The sequence below is a fragment of the Acanthochromis polyacanthus genome, chromosome 6, assembly GCF_021347895.1.
Source record: "Acanthochromis polyacanthus isolate Apoly-LR-REF ecotype Palm Island chromosome 6, KAUST_Apoly_ChrSc, whole genome shotgun sequence".
Classification (NCBI taxonomy): Eukaryota; Metazoa; Chordata; class Actinopteri; family Pomacentridae; genus Acanthochromis; species Acanthochromis polyacanthus.
Window position 1 is genome coordinate 3,230,641 of NC_067118.1, and position 20,923 is coordinate 3,251,563.

Genomic DNA, 20,923 nt, shown 5'->3' on the forward strand with positions numbered 1-20,923 from the left:
AGAAGGCAGCAAATTCATTGCAGGCTCAAAGGGACTCAAAGAAGAACTTCAGGTTTGCCTGCTAGAACAACAAACAGAAGAAAAAGGAGGAGGGAGATGGAGGCCTTTAGAAGAAAGTGTTGGTTTACGGGAAACGGTGGCGACGGTTCAAACTGGATTATCTGCATTTCTTCACTTGTTACGTTCCCATCGACTCTGTGATTTCACAATGCAGGGTGTTGTCAGGATTTTTATAAATGTCTATAGACGGTAAAAAAAAAACAACAAAGCATTAGATCACGCTATCAGGACTATATAAGCTGTGAGTCAAAGGACTGAAGACATCAGAAGAGACTCGACTTCAGCCAAGAAGCAAACATGTCCTGCAGCAAATCTCAGTCTGGTGAGAACATTTCCAGCTTTAAACACTCTTTACTGTGATGGATGTGAACTTTTGTCTGACTGTAATCTGATTACTTTCTTTTTATTTATTTTTATTAGCCTTTAGTTATGCAGGTAGTCTCACTGAGACACTGACTCTCATTCTCAAGAGAGACCTGTCCTTAAATAACATAAGACAACATAGAGTTACTGACAAACAACACTAAGGGACTCGTACTAGACAATACAACAACACAATATGACACACATATGAGTTCCAGACAGACAGGGTCATGACAAAACACAACATAGACATCAAATGGATGTGCAAAGCGCCGAGCAACAAAGTTAAAATGTAAAAACACGAAGAACAAGAACAAGTGCTAAAAGATGATTTTTCCATCGTGTTTAAAGACGTTTGAAGTCCTCCAGGGGAATCAAGTAGAACGGCTTCAGACTCTGCTGTAGTGAGTTCCAGGCTGAGGCAGCAGAGGAAGGTAAAGCTGTCTAGCTGAGCTTTGTGTGGACTGAGGGGACGGTGGAAGTAATGAACTCCGGTGAACGCAGACTATGGCTGAAATGTTTACATGACATGTAGGAGGATAAATATGTGGGCAGCAGACCAAGGATGGATTTGTAAATGAAATGATACCAGTGGAGAAGTCTGAGCATAGACAGTGATGACCAGTTAACCAGAGAAGACAAAGTGCAGTGGTATGTGAGGGTTACAGTCCTTAATAAATCTAAGAGCTCCATGATAAGCAGCTTCCAACGGTTTTAGAGAGTGGGTTGAAGCATTCATGTAAACAATATCTCCATCATCAACAACAGTCAAAAAGGTGGGAGCAACAAGCTGTTTCCTGGCATTAAAAGAAAAACAGGATTTGTTCCTGAAAAAGAAAGCCAACTTTAATTTCAGTTTCTTTAAAAGGTTTTCAGTGCGGGTTTTAAAGCAGAGGCTATCATCAATTGTGATGCCGAGGCATTTGTAAGAGGCCACAAACTCAGTAGGGGTACCTTGTGCGGTGGTAATACCAGGGAGAACTTCTGGCACCTTCTTTTTACCAGAAAACAACTTCACTTTTGTTTTGTCAGCATTTAACATTAGTCTAAGGTTTAACATGTGACTGAATGATGTCAAATGCTGACTGAAGATATTCAAGCACAAGGGCAACAGTAAGTAAAAGCATCATCAGCAAAAAGGTGAACAGACACATTTATGTTTGGACCCACATTGTTGACATGAAAAGTAAAGAGAGTGGCTGCTAAGAAAAAATCTTGTGGGACATCTTTTGTAACACCAAGAAATCTGGAGGAGAGACCAAAGAGCTGCACATTGCTTAGGATTGTGGAGATACTTTGAGAACCAGACAACAGCTTGATCTGATAGGCCTTTATCTGACAGCCTACCATAGAAAATATCATGGTCAACAGTATCAAATGCCTTGGACACATCAGTGAAGTGCAGCACAGTTTATTTCTGGATGTTGTCTGACTGTTGGACTTGTTGGTGTTTTAATCATTTCTAGTTTTTCAGAGAAAGACAAATTCTTGTCAGTTTGGACAAATTTGTGTTTCACAGTTTTTTTATTTTATTTTACACTTTACTGAGTCAGTGTTATAGTTCTCTCTCACTTTGAAGCAGTTTCAACATATGTTTAGTCCTTGAACACACATTCTTTAATTTTGAAACATTCTGGGATTTTTTGTCATTCTGTGAACAATTTAAGTATTTGCTGATGTTTTCTTTCATTTTTTAGTCATTCTGGATGCTTCCTCTTAGTTTAGTCATATATCTGCTGATGTAGAACACTGTGGACACTGACAGCTGTGTTCCAGCAGCTTATCATTCATCCTGACCAATTATCTCTCAGCAGCAGCTGATAGTTTGTGTTTTATCTTCCCACAGGTGAAGAGGACGATCACCTCAGGATTGTCCTGGTTGGAAAAACTGGAAATGGAAAGAGTGCAGCAGGAAACACCATCATCGGAAGAAGATGTTTTGAATCCACCTCATCTGCTGCTTCTGTGACAGCAGAGTGTCAGAAGGAAACAGTCGAGTTTGGAGCTCAAACTCTGACTGTAGTCGACACTCCAGGTCTGTTTGACACCGTCAGATCTAAAGATGAGGTAAAATTAGAGATCGCTAAGTGCATCTCCTTCTCTGCTCCTGGTCCTCATGTGTTCCTGGTGGTGATCCAGGCAGGAAGATTCACTGAAGAAGAACAGCAAACAGTGAGACTCATCCAGGAGCTGTTTGGAGAGAAGTCATCAGAATACACCATGGCCCTGTTCACCCGTGGAGACGATCTGGAGGCCGACGGAAAGTCCATAGAAGACATAATAGAAGGAAACCCAGCTCTGAAGAAGTTCATCAGTCAGTGTCGGGGAGGATATCATGTTTTTAACAACAGATCCAAGGATCGCTCTCAGGTCGAAGAGCTTCTGAAGAAGATCAACACTCTGGTTCAGAGGAACGGAGGAAGATGCTTCACCAACGACATGCTGCAGGAAGCTGAGAAAGCCATAAAAGAGAAGCAAGAAGAGCTGATGAAGCAAAATCCAGACATGACGGCTGAAGATGCAAGAAAAGAGGCTGAAAAAGTCAACAAGTTTATCAAGGTTATTCAAGCTGTTGTTTGGGGGGCTCTAGCTGGAGCTGCTGCAGGTGCAGCTGGAGCTGTTGCTGGAGCTGCTGTTATGGGAGGTGCTGCTTCTGCAGTTGTGCATCTTACAACAAAATTAGTGGAAGAGAAGAAATGTGTCATCCAGTGATATCCAGTGTAATTCCCCGTGTCCACATTCTGTATAAAATGTGTTTCTCCTCCTAAATATCATGGTTCTATCTCCTGTACTGATAAAGTTCTGAGGCTCAGAAATGATGGAAAAAGTTCATTAAAAAGTGATAAATCTGGAATTAAACATGATTCATCTAAAAGTACTTCATGTACTTCATGTGTTCTCTGGTATGTTCTTCAAATAAATATAACACAAGAAAATCTGTGTGAAGACCTTTATTGTGTCATATCCCTGAAATATCAAATGATTCCAAACTGTATCCCCTCACAGTAATCAGATTACTTCTACACTAGAGTATTTTATTCAACAGTTTAGATTCTATATTAAATTCAGGCTCCTGTTCATTGATTTCTTGTGACACATTGTATCACTGGTTGTAAATGAACTCAAAAATTTTGTCTGTTTTGAATTTTAAAGAGCTGAAAAGATGGAGTTGTGCTCTTAAGTTTACAGAACCTGTCAAAAAAAGTTGTGACATTGTGTCCATTTTAGTTTTAGAAAATATATTTGATCATGGAAAAACTTTTCTTTCACTTAAGATTGATTTAGGACAAAGTTATTAATCACACTATTGTATTTGCTCTGATTATTCATTTATTTATTAAAGAATGGTGCATATTTTACTCATTCTACCAGAGTATGTAAACTTATGAGCACAACTGTGAAACAGAAAAAAATCATGTGGAGTCCAGAAACCTGTGTGGAGCAGTAACTATGATCAGACACAAGGTGGCAGTAAAACCCTTCAAACCCACCAGCAGAGACAGAAAGAAGCTGCTGCTGATGACTTCAGATCTTTAAATGAATTATTTTATGTATTTCCTCTTTATTTAACTGTCATAAGTCAGGGTGGCCTGAGGTCTGTTTTTGACCAATTCTGATTTTACCTTTATATTTCACCTTTAAAACTATAGAGAAACTTGGCTTTGGCCACCACTGGACATTTCAGCACGACAACGACCCAAAACACACAGTAAAGTAGTGAAGAAAGAGTTAGCGGTCTAAAACATAAATGTTTTGGTGTCCCAGCCAGAGTCCTGACTTGAATCCAGCTGAGAATCTGTGGAGGGAGCTGAAGATCAGAGTGATGGCAAGGAGACCTTCCAACCTGAAAGAGCTGGAGCTCATCGGTTAAGCTGAATGGACAAAAATACCAGTGGAGACTTGCACAATGCTGGTCAGCAATGATAAGAAGTGTTTGACTGGTGTAATAGCCAATAAAGACTTTTAATTTTGATTATTGAGGAAGGGTGAGAATAATTTTGGACATGTCACTTTTTGTTCAAATATAAATGAAGGCTGACATATTTTTTTCCACAATAATGGCTCTTGTACATTGTCTTATTATCTTTTGGGAGACGCCTGTGTCATTTCCAATCAAAAAACCTTGTTGGTCAAATAAAAGTAACTTTCAGTCAAAATTTGCTAGGGGTATGAATAATTTCAGGCTTGACTGCAGGTATTATCCTATGACTTTTTGGTGTGACAGAATATATCACAGTGTTTTGTGTAAAATATTATTCAATGATGTGTTTTTATGACACGCTATACCAAATTATTTCTGCAAAATACTAATACCTTTTTCTTCCCTGTACTTTCATGACATGCTATACTAAGATATTTCCTGTGACACACTGTAAAACATTTTTAACATCATAGTACACCAACATTTTTGGCCACATACTGCCTTAAATCTAATTGCTAATGCCAGCATATACATTGCTAAAATATCCAGTTTAAAGTAATTCAGGAGAACCTGTCAGGTAGAGTGCCTACATAATGAGAGTGGCCACATGACGGGTCCAAAAAATTTTGGTCACGTGATCTATAGGAGCCATTTTGTTTCCAATTCATGAACGCCGGTTATGCCTGTTAACGTTGTTTACAACGCAGAGAGTAATTCTAGGTCTTTTTTGGCTTCATAAATACCTGAAAAATGACGGGCTGTTGTGTCTTTGGGTGCACAAATCGATCGGAGAAGGGATTACACATGTTTAGATTTCCCAGGAGTAGTGAAAGAATGAAACTGTGGGAAAATAAAGTCCGGAGAGTGGGATGGAAACCGACTTCATCATGATTTTTGTGCCAGGTTAGTTCCATGTATGTACTTTCATGTTATGATGTATGGGTGAATGACAGATAGAAAAGTTTGATGTGATTTTAGGCAGTTGTGGTTATTTTGACTTTGACCATTTTCATGCATGGAGATGCATGAAATACGGGCCGCTGAAGTTTAACGGGGTAACCCGTTAAACTTCAGCGGCCCATCTGAGCTTCGACAACAGCCTCCCTGTTCATTCACATGATTTCCAATTCAACAAACAGCTGACAGTTTTCTGTTTCCTATTTTCTGTTTTCCGTCCAACCTGCAGTCACTTATCAGCCTCATATGACCCGAACAGGCTCCGTGTTGTTTACCCGTTTCTGGGCTGTTAGCCGCCGTTAGCATGAGGATGCTGTTAGCCACATGCTTACAGCTGCAGCAGCGTACAGGCGGACGGGAAAACGTATTTTACTAAATTGACCGAAGCTGCAAGCTCGATGATAGAAACATTATACACCCATGGAAAGCTTAGATTCTCATGAACCCGCCGGTATAAACCACTTTCAGATGTGATTACCACAGCGGGTAATATAAACACATTTGTCCAACAAACAGCAAATAACGTAAACAGCACAACTCACCTTTGAAGGTTCAAAACTAGTCACAGATGAAAATATTCCACAAAACGGCCATAATCCAACCTTGGACATCCAGACAAAACAAGCCAGTAAATTATTTTGTCCAAAACATGTCTTGAAATCAGTAAACAATCCATAGTTTTCGTGAATGTGCACCTCGCGCTGCGCGTCCCATATTGAGTGAATGGAAACAAAATGGCTTCAAATCCCTAGTTGTCGCCACTCTCATTATATAGGCACTCTACTGTCAGGGCCCCCTCCTCTCTCTCTCTCTCCTCCACAGCTGCTGCCCATTCACAATCATTTTTCTCATCCACAGAACTCCGGGCAGCTGCAGTGTGACACAACTGATGATCATCCTCACAATAACAGCCAGTCACACAGTCCACTCCCTGCCAGATCGTAAATGCTGTTCTCCCAGTCAGCTTACTCCAGCCTCTTGTGCTTCTCAGTTTGCTGAAGAAAGCCTTAACAAACCCTATTTCCTCTGCCTAGATCACCTGCCCAGCTGCCCCGGTTTCTCCAGTCCAGCCCTGACCTCTGCACTCTCTGCACCCCCCGCCTGCCCTGACCTATCTTAAAATCCCCTCGGGATTAATAAAGTATCTCTATCTATCTGTCTATCTATCTATCCATCCATCCATCCATCCATCCATCCATCCATCCATCCATCTAATCTTCCCCCCGCCTCCTCTCCTCCTGGCCCAATCCCACCTCTGTCTGGACTCCTGGTTGTCTTGAGGACCCCTGCCCCGTCCTTCCTCCTGGAACAAGACCCTCCTGGCCGCTCTCCACCGCTGACCAAAACACCCCGGACGTCGCCCCCCTTAAACTCCATCCTATTTTAACCGGTTTATTAAAACCTCATTTTGCTCCAGTCTCGTCTCCCATCTGTTTGCTCTCTGCTCAGGTTCTCCTCCCACATCCTGACAGAACCCCATTCATCCTGGGAAAAGAAATCACATTTGAGAGCATATTACTACTGTCAGTTTACATGTACTATATTTATCAATTAACACAATCTCTGAGTTTCCCACAGTGAAATAATGAACCACAAATCTGACCAAGTCAATGAATTGTAGAACAGCATCATTTTCCTCCATGCTGAGGACAATCAGAATCAGCTTTAATGACCAAGTACATAGAAAACATACAAGGAATTTGTGTTTTAACCCTAACCCTAGGAATGAGGAAAGAATAATAGAAAAAAAATAAAACCAAAACATTTATGCATGTAGAGCAGAAAATAAATATCCAGCAGTGCAGAATGAGAATGGAGGAGGACTGAGTGTGTCATCAGAAATAAAGGTGGACATATGAAGGACTGAAGGAACCAAAGAATCTCATGAAACATGGACTCACTTCAGTTTCATTGAGTTCCTGCTGTGGAGCCTGAATTTAATATAGAATCTAAACTGAAAAAGACACATTATAGTATCGTATTTTACAACAAAATATTGTGATGTAGTATATTGTGAAACACTTTATAGTTTGTTATGTTGACAAGTAAATCATCAGTAAAATGTGCTGTAAAAATGTCGTAGGATAGTTCCTACCTCCCTCGTCTTGTTTTTACTGTCAGATGTACATTACCAGTCAAAAGTTTGGACACACCTTCTCATTCCATGTTTTTCTTTATTCTTCCTACTTTCTACATTGCAGATACATACTGAAGGAACAAAACTAGGAAGCAAGATATTTCAACTCATGTAGCAAACAAACAATTGATGAAATAACTCTAAACATGTTTTATATTTTAGGTTCTTTGGTTCCTGCTTTGAACACTCTTGGTATTCTCTGGATGAGCTTCATGAGGCTGAACCTGAAATGGAACCATCAGATGTGTTGCAGAAATCAGGTTGGTCCACAGTTGACAGCCCTGTTTGACAACTGTTAGGATTCATATGATGGCAAGAACCAATCAGGAGAAAGAGAAGCGACAGTCCATCATTTCTATAAGACCTGAAGGTCAGCCAGACCAGGAACCTGCAAAAACTCTGAATGTATCTCCAAGTGCAGTCATAGAAACCATCCGGTTCTACGACCAAACCGGCTCATATGAGGACCATCCAGGAAAGGAAGACCAAGAGTCTCCTCTGAGGAGAAGTTCATCTGAGTCTCCAGCCTCAGAAATGGAAAGTTAACAGCAGCTCAGATTAGAGCCCAGATAAATGCCACCCAGAGTTCTAGTAGCAGACACATCTCTACATCAACTGTTCAGAGCAGACTGACCAATCAGGCCTTTATGGTCCAACAGCTGCTCAGAAACCAGATGAGATGACAGACTCAATCCTCCTCCATTGTCAGTCTGCACTAATGGTTATATATTTTCTTCTCTACATTCATAAATCTCTGTATAATTTTGTTTTAATTTTTATTTTCTTTTTCTCTTTCCTTCTTCCTGGGGACACACCAACAGACCAAACCAAATTCCTTGTAACTCAAGGAATGCAGATAATCAGGCTGTTTAAACTGTTGGCAACTTGTTTCCCATAAACAAAGACTTTATTCTGAAGGCCTCCACCACCTCCTCCTTTTTCTGCTGGTCATTGTGTTAGCACGAAAACTTTTAGAATAAAATGTTGATTTACAGGAAACAGGTTAGCGACGGTTTAAACAGGGAGAGCACCTGAATTCCTTCATTTTTTACTTTCACATTGACTCTGATCTCATGATGCAGAGCTTTTGGACACTTCATGAACTTGTGAAATACTGCATTAAGAATCACTCTGAGGTCTTCAAGTGTAGTTTCTTTTAGTCCAGTCAGAGATACACTCTGCAGAAACACAGAACAACCAACAGCTGGAAGACAAACTAAGATCTGGATGTCCAAGAGTTTCTTCAACAATAAATGACCGCATCTTGATCTGCATGTGCAGGAAAACCACTGAATGACATGACAGGAGCTTCAGCAGCAGTGGTCAAACCAAACTGCTGTCCAGTGTTCCACCAGCACTTGTAGATCAATGCTGAAGGTCCTACAAGGCTGTCCAGAACCCCCTGATCAATGAGAGATGGAGGATAACCCGGTATCACTGGGTCCAAGCACACCAGAACTGGACAGCCAGGAACTGGAAGAGTCACAATTTAGTATGTCGTCTGAAAATGGAAAAAACATCATAGTTTAGAATGTCGTCTGAAAATGGAAAAAACATCATAGTTTAGAATGTCGTCTGAAAATGGAAAAAACATCATAGTTTAGAATGTCGTCTGAAAATGGGAAAAAAAATGTCAAAGTTTAGTATTTCGTCTGAAATGTGAGTAAAATGTCATGGATTATTACGTCATTTAAAATGACACTAAAAAGTCACAATTTAATATGTTGTCCGAAAATGGAAAAAAACATCATAGTGTAGTATCTCATCCAAAATGAGACGAAAACATCTTAGTTTAGTATGTCGTCCAAAACTTTCACTAAAATGTAACAGTTTAGTGTGTTGTTGGAAAGTTAAGAAAACATCATAGTTTAGTTTGTTGTCCGAAATGTTGAAAAAATGTCATAGATTATTGTCATTCAAAATATCAGTAAACAGTCACAATTTAATGTTATCCGAAAATGGAAAAAAAAAGCGTCATAGTTTAGTATCTTATGTCTCAACAAAGCTAAGTGTAGAGAAAACTGCAAAACGCCCTGGATTAATATGTGATTAAACTGTCAGAGAAAAGTTAACTTTGACCTTCATAGGATGCTGTCTCAGTGTGTGTTTGTCGGTGTGATGTGATGATTTGTGCGATCAAACATGGAGTCCATCAGCTTGTTTTTGGTCTTTATTCGAGTTAAATGAAGGTTCACTCAGAGGTGTTTCTCAGCTGAACACTCAGTTCTCAACATGTCAGGAGGTGTTTGGAGGGAAATCCAGGCGAGGAATCAAAAAGCCCTTAACTGCTGGGAAACTGTCCAAAATGTAAAAGCAAAACGGGAAAAAACGGAAACACAAGAGTTCAGACGAGACAAAAACACCACCAAGATGCAGTCCTCTCTGTCAATAAAAAACATCAGACGTTTAAATAAGAAAAGCTGAACAAACACTGGCAAATAAAAAAGAGACAAAAAGTCTTTTCAGTTCATAGTTTGTGGACGGCAGTTATGAGAATAAAACACAAAGTTCCACAGGCAGCAGGAAGCTCAGCATCTCAGGCCTCCTTTTAAACTCCACTCATTCATGCTATTAATCTACTCAGACACAAACCATCCTTTTCTCAGACTCTTTCACATCTTTTCTCAAGTTTTCTCACAGTAAATATTCTATGGAAGCTCATTTGTGTCAGTAAGAGGCATTTAAATCTTTACTTTGACTTTCTGTTATGAAAATCTTCCTATTTTGACCAAATTTCCACTTTTTTACCTCGTAATTATTATTTTCAGGGTCAATTACGCAACAAATCTTAAGAAAATATCTCAATTATGTTAAAATTTTTGTTGCAAAATTTACATTTTTCATGCCTTCATTTAACAAATTTGAAGTTTATTAGCAATATTGGTGTAAAATTAGTTTTTTACAAAATGTAATTCTGACTTTCTGGGTCACCTATGAGATAAATCATACTAAGACTTATATAAAGTTTATCATGAAATTTACACTTTTTACATCATATTTTTTGACAAATCAGAAGATAAATCTTATCGAAACATCTCAACAACGTTTATTGTAAAATTGCTCTTGTTTTTTCTTTTTTACAACAGAACTTTGACTTTCTTGGTCAAAAGTTTGAATGTTTATCTCACGTAATAATTTCACTCTGGAACATGACATCTTTCACTTATTGTAAATGTTTCTATTTTAAATCTGTTCTTTTACTGGTGGAAATAAGTTTCCATATTTATTCTGGAATATGAAGGTTCTTGTACATTTTAACAGTTTGATGTCAGCACTCCAATGAGAGAAGAAGAAATCATATAAAACAAAATTCTCTTCTTTTGGTTCATGTTTACAGAACCAACATACAGCTGGATTATTTTCAGGTAGGGATGGTTACTATGTGCATGTGGTTGTTCTGACTTCTGCATTTTATTATCAAAATCAAAAAACATAAAAATCCAACATATTTGCATTTTTAATCATCAACCAGAAAAGAAAAAAAAGAACTAATGTTGTCGTTCGTTGTGCTGAAACCAAACAGTGGATCCTGGAGGAACAGCAATGCAACAGCAGGTAGCATTAGCATTAGCAGTGGAGCTAGCAGCCGTTAGCTTCATCAGTGTCAGACAGTTTCAGGGTTGTTTTTATAGATTATTTTTTTCATTGTTTACGTCGGTAGGCTAGCTGTATCTCTGTGCTGTAAACGTCATCAGACAAGCTAACAGCTGATATCAACGGTTTCATTTAGGTTTAGTTAGCGTGATGCTAAACTCTGAGGCAGCAGCTCAGTTTTGTTTAGTTAGTTTGGAGTAACTCTGCCTGAACTGTGCTAAGCTAACAGCTTGATCATCTGCTCCTAGCTACCAGTGTTTGGTCCCCATCGCTAACTCTGATCAATTCTGCTTTAAGCCCCGCCTCCTTTCTCTGACTGGTCAGTTGTCCTGTCCGTCAAAGTCCAATTATCCCTCCTGTTGATGACGGATGTCCCGCCCTCCTCAGTCCATCCCTGATTGGTCCAGAGCCTCAGAATGATGTCACACAGGTCATCTCGTCTGCCAGTTCGTCCTCATCGTGGCCCGTCCTGATTGGCTCCTCGTCGCTGTACAGTGCTGCCGGGTCGGCGGCGCCGGCGTTGTTCAGGAAACTGTGAGTCCCAGAACCGAGCAGGTCGCTGGCGGCCGACTCCATCTCATCCACCGTCATGTGACACGCGTCGGCGATCTCCCGCTTCGCAAACGCCACAAACTTGGGATCCCGAGCATAAAGTCCGAGGCCCTCCGAGATCAGAACCTGGAGACGGAACAGAACCAGGATGAGCCTCAGAACCAGGAAGCACAGATCAGTGATCAACGAGCGTTTCCTCACCGCCTCCACCAGGCTGTCGGCCGATCCTCGCTTCTCCGTGAGCTGAGCTCCCAGCTGAGAAGGAACTCTGAGGGTGGTGTAGGCCCGGTAAGGGGGCGGAGCTACAACAGTCACATGACCCGTCAGACTCATTAACTGCTCAGTATTCATACTTTCACACAGTAAACTACACCATTAAAACATGAAGTACCTCCCAGTACTCAGTATGCCAAATGCAGTACGCTAAAAACAGCAGCATGTCCGACTACATCTGGATGGATTTTACTGTTTGCTTTTCTGAACATTCTGACCCACAATCCTTTGGTAAAAGATCATACCTGTGAATCTGTGTGTAGTTTTGTCTTGATTTATTCGTGTTTCCTACCTGATGTCCCTGCAGGGCCACCGTACCAGGCCGGTCTGGGAGCTGCACCCGTCACACTGACACCTGGTGGAGGAAGAGGTGAGTTTAAACTTTAAATTATCTGTGAGCATCAATCTAAGCTGCGTGCTACATCTTCAGGCCGACTGGTGGGGAGTCTCAGGTTTGGAACTTCTATTCCTTAATGTTGGTTAAACTCCCTGAGAGGGAACGTCAGGACTGCATCTAGATTAGAGCTGCTGCTAATTAAGATGGTTCCAGCTGAACAGCTTTGTTTACTCATTTTTATAGCAAATGATTTTCTTTGTTCTAATGTATCCATGACCCTGTTCGTCATCCACTGACTCCTAGAACTCTGAGTTTTCTATGAGGGAATCATTGAAACTTTAATCTTTGTCACAAAAACAATCATGAATTTAGGTTCTCCCATGCACTTATGAAAGTTCTTCAGGAAATGTGACAAAATCTGCTGGATCACAAATATACAAACAGAAATGCTAAGATTTGGTTAAATTTGTCCATTTCCAATTTAGTTCTTCTGGTTTCAATCTTCTGGATCATCTTTGACTCCTCTGGACAGAACTGGTTCAGTTGAACTGCACTTGCTGTCTTTCTGACTCAGACTTGTTTCTTCATCAGTCCTCAGGTTCTTGATGGGTTTAAGTCAGGACTTTGGGGAGACCAGTCTAGAACCTTCATTCCAGCCTGATGGAACCATTTCTTTACCACGTCTGATGTGTGTTTGGACTCATTGTCTTGTTGAAACATCCAACTGTGTCCAAGATCAACCTTCTGCTGATGGTTTCAGGTTTTCCTGAAGAATGTGGAGGTGATCCTCCTTCTTCATTGTTCCATTTACTTTGTGTAAAGCTCCAGTTCCACAGAACATGATACTGCCACCTCCATGCTTGATGGTAGGTTTGGTGTTCTTGGGCTTAAACGCCTCACCTTTAGTTTTTCTTCCATCTGACCACACAACTTTCCTCCAGAAGGTCTTTTCTTTGTCCATGTGATCAGCAGCAGACTTGAGTGGAGCTTTAAGGTTCTGCTTCTAGAGGAAGAACTTCCTTCTTCATGGATCCTCTCAGCTCATGTTGATGGAAAACCCTGTGGACACTGACAGCTGTGTTCCAGCAGCTTCTCATTCATTCACACCTGCTTTTTCATCATTCTTGCTTGACTCTTGACCATCCTGACCAATGGTCTCTCAGCAGCAGCTGATAGTTTGTGTTTTCTTCCTGATGGTGGCAGTAACACAACTGGACCATGAACTTTATTCTGACAAACAGATGATTTAGGATCTGAAACTTCTTTCAAATGGCTCCAAGTGACTTTGTGACTTGTTCAAGTCAATGATTTTCTTTTTCAGATCTTTGCTGAGCTCCTCAGACTTTCCCACTGTAGTGTTTGAGTCTAATGAGTGGATCTAATGGGTTCTATTTAAACTGGATCAGAGGAGTCAGCAGCTGTAGTCGATCAGAATCACTAACGAGAAGTTAAGAGGCCACTAAGAAACTTTCTACATTACCAAACTGATTATTCATGTTGCTGATTGTATATTTTGAATTCAGAAGACGTTTAATTAATCTGTGAAAGAACCAAAATTCATGATTGTTCATTGCGATTCATGTTTCAATGATTCCATCACAGAAATCTCAGATTTCTCAGAGTCACTGGAAGCTGCAGACTGATCTGGACTTAATCAGTGGATGGACGCTTTGCTTCATGACTGTAGGTGGACAGCTGAACCCAGACAGAGTAAAGTGTTGTTCTGTTGACGTTTGAGTAAACATGTTTTAAATGCTTCTTTAACCTTGTCCCCATTAATGTTGCTGTTTTTTAAACATTTTTAAATATATATATTTTTTTGAAGAATTTATTTATTTTACCTGTTTTGTTGAATTACAGATCATGAGCTAATCTACATGTCAACAAATAAAAAAGACTAAAGCTTTATAAATGGTGATTTGTGATTTTTACAGCATTGTAAAGTCAAGCTGTCAGATGGACCACTGACTCTGTTCTGACTGCTCCTCACCTCTTCCTGCTCCTCCCTTCTTGCCCTCCCCTCCTGCTCCTCCCCCCATGGTGGACTTCCTTCCTCCTCCACCAGGATCAGGGGGGCGTAGAGGAGCCGACCACGCCGAGGACAGGGATTGGCCCAGGATGCCGAGGACGCCGCCAAGGATCGGCCGGAGGAGTGCCGGGACTCGTAGCTGTTGAACATCTGCTGAAGGAGAGAAGACGATTTCCTTTGAGCGAACAACAGACGAGTTCATCTCAGACTCCCCTAAAACCTCAAAGTTATTCACATTGAAATCATCATCGTCTTACAACTGTTTCTGCTTGATCAGCTCTGACAATGTGGATAAAAATATGGATATTTACAAAGACATTAGCTTGATAAGCGGAATACTTTTCAAAATAAAAGCATGACTGTTATTTCTGATGATGTCAATAATGTAGGATCTGTAATATTAGATTAAAAAAAGATCAAATAATCTGATTGTGGGTGGGTTAAAATACGAGCAAAATGTAAACGGTCATGAAAAGTTCCATCTTTGAGCATATTTAAAGAATTCAAGAAGTCAACTAGTGATATTTTGTGAAGCACGTGTAGCTGAAAGTCACAATAATAAAAACTAAACATGTAGAAGGCTTTTATTCTGAAATACCAAAACATGAAAAGAAATCTATTTTGATTAAACTTCTGTTAGTGTTTGCTGTTATTGAGAAGCTTCCCCACACCATGATGCTGCCACCGCCGTGCTTCACTGTAGGGACGGTGTGCAGCGTCTGGTTTGCAACGTTGGACAAGTAGATCAAAAAAATGTCGAGAACCTCCATCTTTGAGCACATTAACCCTCTCGCTGTCTTTATTTACGGGCACCAAAAAATATTGTTTCCTTTTCTGAAATTTTGCAAAACCTTCAGGAAGAAAATTCCACTGATTCCTTATAAGTTTACCTTAAAAGTTTTAATAATAAAAAAACCCCCAAAATCTGGCAAGAAAAGTCTTGTAAATATTTCTTACAAATTAGTAAAAAATCCTCAAAATATCTAGGGTGATTCCATATATATCAGTAAAACCTCTAATATTTTCTTGAAGAACATTCACCAAAAAAATCAACCAAATCCAGCGAATTTCACTGGATTCTGGTTGATTTTTTTGGTGAATGTTCTTAAGAAACATTTTTAACATTTCTTTTTTCTACCAAAAAATGCTGAAAGATTTCACAAAAATGTAGAAAAAGTGGAAATCAGAAGCTTCACGGTGAAAATATATATTTTTCCACACTTTCAAACTTTAAAACGGGTCAATTTTGACCCACAGGACGACACGAGGGTTAATATAAAAAAACCTGTCCATCACCTGTGTTGCCGTGGTTACCTGTGTTGCCGTGGTTACCTGGGGGCGTGTGCGGCGTGGCGGTGACGTCGGGTGGTACGTCCCGGGGATGGGCAGGTCGTCGCTGCTGCCCTGCCTCCTCAGACACTGGATGTTGAACGACGGCTTCCGACCTGCGGGAACAAAACGGACGTCAGCGGAGCCACAGAGCCACGGCAGAGGGGGATTCTGGGATACCCGTCACCTGTGGGCGTGGCCGGAAGCAGCCGTCGCCTCGTCGTCCTCCTGCCGTCGCCGTAGCCGTTACCATAGCTACCGTTGTAGGAGGCGTGGCCATCGTAGTGGTCTCTGTACAGAGGAGGCTCGTCTGGGTAACGTCTGAAAGCAACAGTTTATAAACTAAATGAGACATTAACGCCCTATGATGTCATTTATGTATAGATATATCCTAAATAATAATAATGTTTACAGAATAATTAATTTAAATATTAAGGTTCAGACTTAGAACATCATTAACTACATGTCAAACAACATTATTAATGTAAATTAAACTTCACCTGATTAATTACATATTAATGTTGAGAACCTACATTATTATTTATTATGTAAATTTACCTAAATAAATTAAATTCCCCACATTCTAATCAAAAACACTACTTTGCTGTAAAAAAACAAAGTACTTGATAGATTTAAATATTCAGACCTTACTATATAATATAAAATACAGAATGACCCGACTGGTTTAAATGATGAGATCAAGGCCTGACACCATTAAATAAAATGCTAATTTACCAACCAAATTATTGACTACAATATTAGTTATTATACAGATTTACTGGATTATTAACATTGACATCATGCAGCAGAAATGTAAAATGTGAATTTACCTGATTAAAGAAACAATAAGGTTAAATGAGGTCATACCTGTGTGAAGTGTACCTGTCTATGGTACCTATCTACCCGTCTATCTGTCTCTGTACCTGTCTCTGTCTGTCTCTCTGTACCTGTCTCTCTGTCTGTCTCTCTACCTGTCTCTCTGTACCTGTCTCTCTGTCTGTCTCTCTCTACCTGTCTCTCTGTCTGTCTCTCTGTACCTGTCTCTGTCTGTCTCTCTGTACCTGTCTCTCTGTACCTGTCTCTCTGTACCTGTCTCTCTGTCTGTCTCTCTGTACCTGTCTCTCTGTACCTGTCTCTCTGTCTGTCTCTCTGTACCTGTCTCTTTGTACCTGTCTCTCTGTCTGTCTCTCTGTACCTGTCTCTCTGTACCTGTCTCTCTGTCTCTCTCTCTACCTGTCTCTCTGTACCTGTCTCTCTGTCTGTCTCTCTCTACCTGTCTCTCTGTCTGTCTCTCTGTACCTGTCTCTCTGTCTGTCTCTCTGTACCTGTCTCTCTGTACCTGTCTCTCTGTACCTGTCTCTCTGTCTGTCTCTCTGTACCTGTCTCTCTGTCTGTCTCTCTGTACCTGTCTCTCTGTACCTGTCTCTCTGTCTGTCTCTCTGTACCTGTCTCTCTGTCTGTCTCTCTGTACCTGTCTCTCTCTACCTGTCTCTCTGTCTGTCTCTCTGTACCTGTCTCTCTGTCTGTCTCTCTGTACCTGTCTCTCTGTACCTGTCTCTCTGTCTGTCTCTCTGTACCTGTCTCTCTGTACCTGTCTCTCTGTACCTGTCTCTCTGTCTGTCTCTCTGTACCTGTCTCTCTGTACCTGTCTCTCTGTACCTGTCTCTCTGTCTGTCTCTCTGTCTACCTGTCTCTCTGTACCTGTCTCTCTGTACCTGTCTCTCTGTCTGTCTCTCTGTCTGTCTCTCTGTACCTGTCTCTTTGTACCTGTCTCTCTGTCTGTCTCTCTGTACCTGTCTCTTTGTACCTGTCTCTCTGTCTGTCTCTCTGTCTCTCTGTGTACCTGTCTCTCTGTCTGTCTCTCTGTACCTGTCTCTCTGTACCTGTCTCTCTGTCTGTCTCTCTGTACCTGTCTCTCTGTCTCTCTGTACCTGTCTCTCTGTCTCTCTGTGTACCTGTCTCTCTGTCTGTCTCTCTGTCTACCTGTCTCTCTGTCTACCTGTCTCTCTGTACCTGTCTCTCTGTACCTGTCTCTCTGTCTACCTGTCTCTCTGTCTCTCTGTCTCTCTGTCTCTCTGTCTCTCTGTACCTGTCTCTCTGTCTCTCTGTCTCTCTGTCTCTCTGTCTCTCTGTACCTGTCTCTCTGTCTCTCTGTCTCTCTGTCTCTCTGTACCTGTCTCTCTGTCTACCTGTCTCTCTGTCTACCTGTCTCTCTGTCTGTCTCTCTGTACCTGTCTCTCTGTACCTGTCTCTCTGTCTCTCTGTCTACCTGTCTCTCTGTACCTGTCTCTCTGTCTCTCTGTCTACCTGTCTCTCTGTACCTGTCTCTCTGTCTCTCTGTCTACCTGTCTCTCTGTACCTGTCTCTCTGTCTCTCTGTCTACCTGTCTCTCTGTACCTGTCTCTCTGTCTCTCTGTCTGTCTCTCTGTCTACCTGTCTCTCTGTCTGTCTCTCTGTACCTGTCTCTCTGTCTCTCTGTCTGTCTCTCTGTCTACCTGTCTCTCTGTCTGTCTCTCTGTCTCTCTGTACCTGTCTCTCTGTCTCTCTGTCTGTCTCTCTGTCTCTCTGTACCTGTCTCTCTGTACCTGTCTCTCTGTACCTGTCTCTCTGTCTCTCTGTACCTGTCTCTCTGTCTACCTGTCTCTCTGTCTCTCTGTCTGTCTCTCTGTCTACCTGTCTCTCTGTCTCTCTGTACCTGTCTCTGGAGCTGATGCTGTCGTTGTCCTCCTCTCTGCTGTAGTATCCTTGCTCTCCGTACGTCTCCACGTCTCCGTTCCTCCAGGTCCGGTCCCTCGAGTCCCTCCTACAGACCAACGGAACACTGTGATTGGCCGAGCCACCCGTCAATCAAACCCACCTGCCTCCTGCTGTCGCCTCTGCGTCTCCTGGATCAGTGAAGGTGTGGACGGATCAGCCTACCTGCCGTGCTTGTAGTAGGACGGCCTCTTGTGGGCGTGGTCCAGGACGCCGTTCTTCAGCGACGGGTGGCGCTGGTGATGATTGACGGATGACCTCATGCTGTCGCCACGGCGGAGCTGCTCCTCCTGCTCGCTGCCGTTCACCATCTTGGTGAGGGAGCCGACCCGGTGGATCAGACCGCCGTTAGAGACGCCGCCGTCCCCGACGACACCGCCGGGCCCTGCAGAGGGGGAGGAGCCGAGCACGCTCAGTGAGACCCGACCTGCATCATCTCAAAGCAGAAAATTACTACAAATATTCAAACTCAACCGTCCATGGATTAGCTGAAACCTTTAGGGCACAAAACATGGACATTTATTTAGCTTCATACACCAGACACTTTCAGAGATAATGACTGTTCCTTAAATATGCTGACTGGATCACTTTCACCAGAATTTTTTCACACAAATTTAGGTTTGTTTGAAGGAAGCAGACTTTCTCTGTTGTTTCTCATTATGGAACTGATTCAGAATCTGGAATATTGGACATATTAAAATAGACTTTTAGTTTTTTGCACTAAAACTTGTCAAACCTGCTCAATCGGTTATTAAAGTTCAACTAAAATAAGCTTGTTTTCATTTTTGTGACCAAATATTCCACATCAAACTGTTCTACATGTTCAGTTTTGCATTATTGTGAGATTTACATATATAAATACAGACATCACTGGTGGACTTCTGCATCTCATTTATTTTGCTAATGAGCTCAAAGATTGGAATTGTTTTTATCATGTCTTCAGTTTTTTTGTTATAGTTAACTCCCCCATAATCAGATTATTGATCTGCTGTCTAATATTACAGATTATGGATCAATGACAGGATGAGAAACCACAGAGGAAAATTCAGGTTTTTATCTTTAATCGCTCCTCAGACGTTGTCTAAAAAGTGGGTCCATCTCGAAAACTGTTCAATAAAACTTTCACCGATGTCTTTATGAAATGAAAACGTTTCAATGCGATCGTTTGAGCCGATGAACCTGATGATCTGAGATGGAGTAAAGCCTTTCTGTCATTAGGAGCAGCTGCAGCGCCCCCTGCTGTCTGAACACCCACATGTCTGACTTCTAGGAGTCAGATTTCAGTAGATTTGCTTAAAACAGTTTTAAATGTCCAACATTTCAATGCAAACAAACGTGCTGCTGAATTTGTTGTTGTTGTTGTTGTTTACCAGTAGGTGTCAGTATGGAGCCTCGTCGATCTTTGTCTGGTCCAAAACCGTTTTCCTGCACAAACAAACAGAAAGAAATCCCTCTAAAGTCCCGTCTTTGTGATTCAGCAGCGCATTTACACCAACAGAGTGTTTTTAACTGAAAAATGAGATCAGTTTGGTGTTTATAAAGACCCAACATTTGATAAAACACCACATTTATAAACTAAATTACATCTGAAGGGTATAAAAACTACAATATTGTTTAAAATGTATCAGATGAATTTAAATATTAATGTCACATGAAAAAATAAATGATCCTAAAATGGTGTTTATGATACAAATGTACCAGATTTATTTTTAAATATTGAGATTAAAACGGTTTTATTTATTATTGTAATGAGGCTACGATGCTAAAAAATGACACAAAACACAGATTTATGTGACTTAATTATTAATATTGAGACTCTATAATATTATTATGATGCATAAATTAACTGAAGGTCTTGTTCAATATCATTAAAAATACAAACACATGTACAGTTGTGCTCATCAGTTTTCAGACCGTCACAGAATTTATGATTTCTTCTCCATTTTTCACAGAACATGAATGAAAAGAGAAACATTTTTCTTTCACTCGGTGGTTGGGTGAAGCCGTTTCCTGTTCAGCTGTGTTTACTTTCTAACACCAGAATGACAACAGAGAACACCCTGATGAGTTTACAAACTGGTTATTCTGGCCTGATAACGTGCTCACAAGTCAACGCAAACTGGTCTGAATGGTGACTGAAGGTAACCATCCTCACCTGTGGTCAGCGTGTCTGAAAGCTCAGTGAGTTTCCTTCATCTTTCATCCAGCTCTGCACTGACCTTTCTGAGTCATGTGGAAAGCAAAAGAACTGTCAAATAGTGATGTTAGGAGATGTGCCGAGGCTTTGAAGCGTGTCGAGTAAGGGAGGGGGCGTTTCCATGAAGCGCGTATCAAAGCCTGCTTCATTTGGGGGAGGAGCCAAAATGATGACGTTTGAAGCCTCGTTAGCCGGTCGTACTGCGTGACTGCTTCAGGAACCGGTTCGTGGGTTTGATGTGCGATTCCAAATATAAGGGGCAGAGAAACGCCATGGATTCCCCGTTAACATTTGTTGGATTTTTGTCTCCATCTTTGCCTGCAATCGGTTTGAGACTCTTTTTTTTCCATAGAAGACCAAAAACAGAAGATTCTCCCTTTTCTGGGAACACTTTGACCTGATTTCTCTAAATAAAGTGG

At 41.2% G+C, this 20,923-nt stretch overlaps 3 protein-coding genes across 25 annotated transcripts in view; 2 read left to right on the forward strand and 1 right to left on the reverse strand.

The window, feature by feature from the left end:
- LOC127534328 (GTPase IMAP family member 9-like) overlaps nt 1-20,923 on the forward strand; it is a 268,581-nt gene that overhangs the window by 69,255 nt on the left and 178,403 nt on the right. The window contains exons 1-3 of one of the 23 annotated variants that reach the window (XR_007942420.1): nt 11,706-11,873; nt 12,166-12,228; nt 14,130-14,232. The exons of 16 other annotated variants lie outside the window; for them this stretch is intronic. The gene's annotated coding sequence lies outside the window, so the exon portion shown is untranslated. Of the gene's footprint in view, nt 1-2,269; nt 2,374-11,705; nt 11,874-12,150; nt 12,229-14,129; nt 14,233-14,260; nt 14,451-20,923 lie in introns of those variants that run through there. 6 more of the 23 variants (XR_007942417.1, XR_007942422.1, XR_007942432.1 and 3 more) reach the window with 6 other exon arrangements.
- LOC127534298 (GTPase IMAP family member 7-like) lies at nt 358-4,294 on the forward strand. Its single transcript, XM_051949016.1, has 3 exons — nt 358-382; nt 2,270-2,982; nt 4,193-4,294. The coding sequence occupies exons 1-3, from the start codon at nt 358-360 to the stop codon at nt 4,292-4,294; spliced, it is 840 nt and encodes a 279-aa protein (XP_051804976.1).
- LOC110972517 (voltage-dependent L-type calcium channel subunit alpha-1D-like) overlaps nt 9,597-20,923 on the reverse strand; it is a 74,361-nt gene continuing 63,034 nt past the window's right edge. Inside the window, 10 exon segments of the mRNA XM_051949243.1 lie at nt 9,597-11,711; nt 11,787-11,887; nt 12,151-12,213; nt 14,186-14,227; nt 14,230-14,374; nt 15,557-15,669; nt 15,741-15,874; nt 18,249-18,356; nt 18,473-18,692; nt 19,678-19,732. Coding sequence (XP_051805203.1) covers nt 11,445-11,711; nt 11,787-11,887; nt 12,151-12,213; nt 14,186-14,227; nt 14,230-14,374; nt 15,557-15,669; nt 15,741-15,874; nt 18,249-18,356; nt 18,473-18,692; nt 19,678-19,732 — 1,248 coding nt within the window. The 3' untranslated portion in view covers nt 9,597-11,444.

What these genes read in the sequence shown, in the direction of transcription:
- LOC127534298 (XM_051949016.1), top strand. Translation starts at nt 358, where the DNA reads ATGTCCTGCAGCAAATCTCAGTCTG. An exon ending in CTGCAGCAAATCTCAGTCTG is followed by an intron (nt 383 to 2,269) that starts GTGAGAACATTT and finishes ATCTTCCCACAG; the next exon opens with GTGAAGAGGACGATCACCTC. An exon ending in AAGTCAACAAGTTTATCAAG is followed by an intron (nt 2,983 to 4,192) that starts GTTATTCAAGCT and finishes TGTCCCAGCCAG; the next exon opens with AGTCCTGACTTGAATCCAGC.